Here is a 5883-nt window from a genome sequence, read left to right as displayed (position 1 = left end):
CCATAGGAAAGCTACAGGGACCAGGGCAGGGTGCAAAGACAGAGCTGCACTAGGAATCTGCAAATTCAGTCTAGGCTCAGTGGCTCCAGTAGAGGCCTAGATAGTAACACAGCAAGCACAGGTAAAATCTCTGCTTCCCCAAGACAAGCCAGTCCTGGGCCTAAGCAACATCCAGGCCATGGGGGCACTTTCTACTGCCCAGGCAGACTGTCGAGATAAGAGGAGGCTGGTTTTCTCCCAGCTTTAAAAATAAACCTGCTGGAATGGTCCACAGGGGACTGTGTGTTTCACAGTGTGTAAAGTTAGAGTTCATGTCGGGGGATTTAGCTCAGTGGTTCTGTCGCCTGCCCTGCAAGCACAAGGACCCAAGTTTGATCCCCAGTACCAAAAACAAAACAAAACCAAAACATAAAGTTAGACTTCAGATTTAAAGGATGAGCATAAACAAGGCTGAGTGCTTATTGAGGCTGGACTTGCTGGGGGACTGAGGGAGAGTGGGCTGGCACGACTTCCCTTCACCCAGAAATGTGCTTAAAGAAACCGGGCAGGTTGAAGGATGGAGGTGTGGCAAGGATGACCAAAATGAGAAATGTTAACTTGAACCTTCACAGTGGGTTGCTGTATACTTACTGTAAAAACTTGCTTAACTTTGACATTTTAATGAAATGTTAGGAAAAAACATCTTGCTCCCCCTAACCAAACCAAACGAAACGAAACCAAACCAAACAAAACAAAACCCTGCAAACAGCCATAATCTACCTCCCTCCTCCTTGGAAGCGTTTTAAATCTGTTTATTTTTAAAGTCAGATTTTAAAAAAAGAAGAAAGAGGAGAAAGAAAGAAAACCTTGAAGAAAAGATTCAGGGGATAAAACCAGCAATATCACTTTAATATAGTTTTGTGGAACTCTGGCCCTTGTTGCCAGAATATACATTTATAAGCCATAAATAAAGCACGCAGAAACCATAAATTAATCAGACCCGAGACCTGGATTTTACCATATCGAGAATGGGAATGCTTTTTTTTTCTTTTTCTTGGTCATTTACATCAGACCTTTACATCACTTTTTTTCTGTCTTTTTAAACAACAGTACAACCCTCTGGTTTTCTGTTAAAACTACATGGTTTTACACGGAGTCACTCACAAAAGTTTGTTTGTTTGTTTTTTAAGTAAAACTTAGCCGCAACAACAGCAATGGAGGAGAACAACAACAAAAAAATCAGGATCTGCAGGTCCTTAAAGAAGCAGGAGTCTACAGAGTAGTGGAAACCGAAGGCTTTTTTTTTTCTTTTCCTCTTTTTTCATACTTCCTATTTCCCCCTCTCCCTGCTTATACAGAATGACAGGCATCAGTGTGGCCCATCTGTCTGGAGCGCAGGAGAATGTGAGCCAGGAGACTGCTGTCTGGGGCACAGGTGTCCTGGGTCTCTCCTCCCTTGCACCTCTTGGAAACTCCCTCCCTGGAGCCTCTACCAGCTTCCTTTGTCTCTTGTCCTTTGCCCTGGCTGCTGGAGCTAGCCAGTCCTGCAGCTGTCCTCTTAAGAGGAGTTCATAATGGGCCGCGAGTACACCCCCTGGTAGTAGGAAGTGTCCGCTGCCAGGGGCGAGGCGTCCAGGCCCGCTTTGTTCGTGACTGGGCCCATGGCCAAGCTGCCTGGCATGGGGGACCCGTAGCCAGGGTAGTGCATCACCTGTTCGTAGGCCTTGAGGTCCATTTTGTGCGGCTGGTGGTGATGGTGGCTGTGGTGGTGCTGCTGCTCCGAGGACATGAGGTTGTTGATGGAGAAGGGGTGGTTGAAGGCGTAGTGGTGCTCCGGTTTCAGGTGCGCCTCGGGCGGCAGGCCGGGGTGGTGCGCCGGGCCCAGCAGGTGCGCAGCGGCGGAGGGCTGCTGCCCCGGGGAGGGCGCGGGCTCCGGGGGGCTCAGCCCTGCGGTGGGGGGCACCTTCAGCTCCCCGAGGGGCCCTCGCTTGTGCTCCTGGCAGGGAGACGCGCTTGAGTGCGGTGACTCGGTGCCCGCCGGCGTCTCGGGGGCTGGCCCAGAGGGCTCCCCAAGCGGAGCCTGAGTGGCAGAGCTCCCCGCCGCGCCTTTCTTGCCTCCGCCCGCCGCCTCTTTCAGCGCCAGCTGCTTCTCGCACTTGAAGCGTTTCTGGCGCCGCAGGTAGCAGCCATTCTCGAACATGTTGCCCGAGTCGGGGTGCAGGGTCCAGAAGGAGCCCTTGCCAGGCTTGTCAGGCGAGCGCGGCACCTTGAGGAAGCAGTCGTTGAAGGACAGCGAGTGGCGGATGGAGTTCTGCCAGCGCTGTTGGTTCTGCCGGTAGAAGGGGAAGAGGTCCATGATCCACTGGTAGATCTCGCTCAGCGTCAGCATCTTGTTGGGGCTCTGCTGGATGGCCATGGTAATGAGCGAGATATAAGAGTAGGGCGGCTTGGCATGAGTGTAGCTGCGCCGGTAAGTCTTGGGGTCGCGCGCGCGGCTCAGCCCCGCCTGCCCGTACATGGGGCTCATGGAGTTCATGTTGGCGTAGGGCGCCAGGCCGCCCATGGCCCCTGCCGCCTGTCCCCCAAGTGGACTCAGGCTGGGGCTCAGGTGCGGCCCCATGCCCGCCACACCCGCAGCGCCAGCCGTGCCGCCCATGCCTGCCATGGGGCCGGCGCCCGGGGACATGCCAGCCAGGGACGGGCTCATGCCCGCGCCCACGTACGAGGACATGTTCATGGAGCCCGCGCCCATGTTGCCCGAGCCGCTGCCCATGGCGGCCGCCGACATGCTCATGTACGTGTTCATTCCATTCATTCCCAGGCCGGCGTTCATGTTGCTCACGGAGGAGTAGCCCTGCGGACAGAGCCGGGAAGGGGGACAGCGTTAGCGTAGCGGCTCCGGGGTGCCCACAACCCGCCACCCATCCAGTCCTGGCCCCCGCCTCTGGGGCGGCCTATGGCGAGGAGCGCATGCTTTCCCTGGGCCCCGACTCCAAGCGCGTTTCTCCGAAGCAAGCCGCGCGTGCCCCTGGGGAGGTGACCATAGCTCGGGCCAGGCCGGGCGTATGGCCCACACCCAGCGCTTCCGCGCCTAGAAGATCTTGGGAGAGCGGCCTCCAGGAGCGCCCGAGCGCGGCTTCCGTCTCCAGGCTCGCCCCTAACTCTCCCACCCGCTTGCTGAGCGGGCGCAGCAGCCCGGGAGTCCCTGGACATGGCCACCTCTAGTTCCAGAAAGGAACCACTGGGACACCGCCTGGGGTGGCACAAGTGGAGACTGTCCTAGGGGCCCCTTTGCCCGCGTTCCTCCCGGGATCCCCTCCCTGTCCCGGGTGAGCTGGAGTGCAGAGGCTGCGCGAGTGGGGGACACGGGAAGCTCCGAGCGCTGGGGACGGAACCCTGGCGGCGGGGCTTCGCAGCCGCCAACTTTCTTTCTCTTTGTGGCGAATCTGTGACTCTGCCTCCACCGCGGCCCGACTCCGGCCCACCTCTCCTTCCGCCCCCCACCCTCTCCGGCCGACCTCCCACCCCTCCCCAGCCGCGCGCCGCCAAACATAACTCTGTTAGGATAGTGCGTGGCGCGGCCACGGAGAGGATTTGGAGGCGCCGCAAGTCAATATTTGATCACAAAGTTAATATTATCTCAAGGCTAACAGTGTGTCGTATAAAAAAGAGACCCATTTGAGTCGAAGGAGGGCGGAAAAAGCGGTTGCCCGAGCAGGCCGGGTGGGGGGCGGTGCGCGCTGGGCCGCGATCCCGGGTCCCACAGCCCGCTGCACCCCGCTCCCGCGCGCTCACCTCGGGCTCGGCATAGTAGCTGCTCCAGTCGGACGGCTCGTGTCCTTCCATCTTCACGGCTCCCAGCATACTGGAGGCCGAGTGCATGGCAGTTTAAAATTTAACAGCCACAACAAACGACCGACAATCCGCCCCCACCCCCACCCTCTTAAAAAAAAAAAAAAAGCCGCCAGCGGCCCGGTCCCTCCTCCCCGCGCCCGCACTCTTGCCGCGTCGCGCCGCTCAATCCCGGCTGGCCCGGGCGGTGGCCGAGGGCGCCGTGGTGGGCGCGGAGGCGGGGGGCTGAGGAGCTCCGAAGGCCGCGCCGCCGGGCCCCACTCTCTGGGCGCCCGCGCAGCGCCGCTCCGGCTCTGGGCTGCCGAGAGGAGGCTGAGGCAGGCAGTGGCGACTGCCCCGCGGCGGCGGGAAGCTGGCGGCGCGGGGGCGGGCGGGGGGAGCGCAGGAGGAGGGGGAGGAGGTGTGGAGCGCGAGGCGCACAAGTGCCGCAGTGACGTGAACGGCTGGTGATATAGCGCGGCCCGCGGCGCGGGCCTCCAATCCCCAGACCCGGGCAGCCTATTTGAATAATCAGCTCACACCTAGGTGAGACGCAGCCCGAGCCGGCGCCCCGCACCTGCCCCTCGGTGCCCCCGCACCCCAGGCCCCGCGCCCCACACCCCGGCCAGCACAGGGAGCACAGGGAGGCGCGCGCAGGGGGCGCTCGGCGGAGCCCTTTTTCTGAGGGGTTCCCTGGGCGCCTACTACGCTCTGAGTCACCGGGAAGGGGCACCCTATCGGCTCGGGTTAGTGTCCCCCTCTGCCCCAGGTCTCCGAGAGCTGCCCGGTGCGCGCGCGTCCAAGGGCGCGTCCGGCCCCGGTGCCCCCACGGAGCCGCGGTTAAACCGGATTTATTTATCCCGGGTTCTTCGCTCCCGGCGCACATTCTCTGTCAGACAACAAGCAGGTGACAGCCAATTTGCAAGGCGTTGTCGTATTTAGAAAAACTGTGTACACACCTTGAGCTCGCCCGCCACGGCTCCCAGGAGGCCCTGCCCGGTGACAGTTAGGTCGCCGAGAGGCCCGCGACCGTGTGCATGACCTGGCCGTCTCGCTGTCCGCTGCCTCCGGATTACCTCCTGCCACCGGCAGTCAGGCGGCTCGCTGTGGCGGACGGCGAGGAGGCTGCGATTTGTCTCTGACAGTCAAGGTTACTTTCCCAGTCCCGACCAAGGTGCCCACAGCATTTCGTAACTAAAACAAACAGGACAGGTGGGGTGGAGCAGTAAGGGAGAGAGAAAAGGGATCAATGCAGGGCGTGTGGGTGGCCTCAGGAGGGCCCCTGTCCTCTCTGCCGGCCAGAGGGGCTTTTTCATAAAAATCAGAAACTTCAACCAATGTCACTTGTCCTGGGTTAGCCATCAAGACCTCAGCAAGCCCAGGGTTGGGAGCGGGGAACGTTTACAGGTGCTTAAAGAGGGAAGCGCTTGCCTCCTTGGTTCAGAACACCTGGCCCAGGTGTGGGACCCAGCCCCCTGCACCTCAATCAGAGATGGGGACAAAACAAGAAGCAGTGGACCTACCCCACCTGACCCAATCGGAGTGAGAGAAGCAAAAGACAGCAGAGAACAGGCAGAGCCGAGAGGGAAAACAGATGCCTGCTGAGGGGCAGGCTGGAAGTGGGGCAGGCGGATGCAGCAGATGCCAGGCGCCTCATCCCCAGACCTGGTCTCTCCCGGCTGCATGCGTTTGGATTTCAGATGCGGTCTCTGAAGGCAACTTTTGCCACCAAAACGTACATGGTTTAGACCATTTATAGGGAGTGAGTACCAGGGCAAGCCCCAAGTCAACCCTGCATCCAGCTGAAGCAGCCCACCCCATGCTGTGTAAGGGGATGTGGTGAAGGTGGAGGTGTTTCAGGGGACCCTGGGGACCAGATCCCAGAGTCTTCCAGCAGGGCCCCCAGGGGATTGATGGAAACGACGCCAGAGCCCCACCCAGGACGCGGGAAAGGGGAGTGTGTAGGGAGCACAAGCAGGAACTGCTTTTCAAAGCTTTCTGCACAGGCCAGGGCAGGGACACAGCAACGTACGGCACACACACACTTCCCCAAGCGCAATGTACCCTCAACCT

At 59.7% G+C, this 5883-nt stretch overlaps 1 protein-coding gene across 3 annotated transcripts; it reads right to left on the bottom strand.

The window, feature by feature from the left end:
- Positions 1 to 867: 867 nt before the first annotated feature.
- On the bottom strand, positions 868 to 4990 carry Foxa2 (forkhead box A2). 3 transcript variants are annotated; one of them, XM_004840906.4, is made up of 3 exons: positions 4770 to 4990; positions 3775 to 3844; positions 868 to 2833 (listed from the first exon to the last, which is right to left on the bottom strand). In XM_004840906.4, exons 2-3 carry the CDS (start codon positions 3841 to 3843, stop codon positions 1538 to 1540), a joined length of 1365 nt encoding a protein of 454 aa, XP_004840963.1. In that variant the 5' UTR covers position 3844; positions 4770 to 4990; the 3' UTR covers positions 868 to 1537. The 3 variants fall into 3 exon arrangements, with proteins under 3 accessions (XP_004840963.1, XP_012926212.1, XP_004840962.1); XM_013070758.3 differs by lacking the exon at positions 3775 to 3844; XM_004840905.3 differs by lacking the exon at positions 4770 to 4990 and having other exon boundaries at positions 3775 to 3914.
- Between the last annotated feature and the right edge of the window lie 893 nt (positions 4991 to 5883).

This window comes from Heterocephalus glaber, unplaced genomic scaffold (genome assembly GCF_053883595.1).
Source record: "Heterocephalus glaber isolate CG9 unplaced genomic scaffold, H.glaber_assembly_v1.0 deba00001532, whole genome shotgun sequence".
In the NCBI taxonomy this organism is placed as follows: domain Eukaryota; kingdom Metazoa; phylum Chordata; class Mammalia; order Rodentia; family Bathyergidae; genus Heterocephalus; species Heterocephalus glaber.
Note: the sequence above shows the minus strand (reverse complement) of the source record. Positions and strands in the feature narration are given on the sequence as shown.

Coding starts and splice junctions, on each gene's coding strand:
- Foxa2 (XM_004840905.3), bottom strand. CDS start 3,861: ATGCACTCGGCCTCCAGTATGCTGGGAGCCGTGAAGATGGAAGGACAC. Junction 2,834..3,774: donor GCTACTATGCCGAGCCCGAG/GTGAGCGCGCGG, acceptor CTCTGTCCGCAG/GGCTACTCCTCCGTGAGCAA.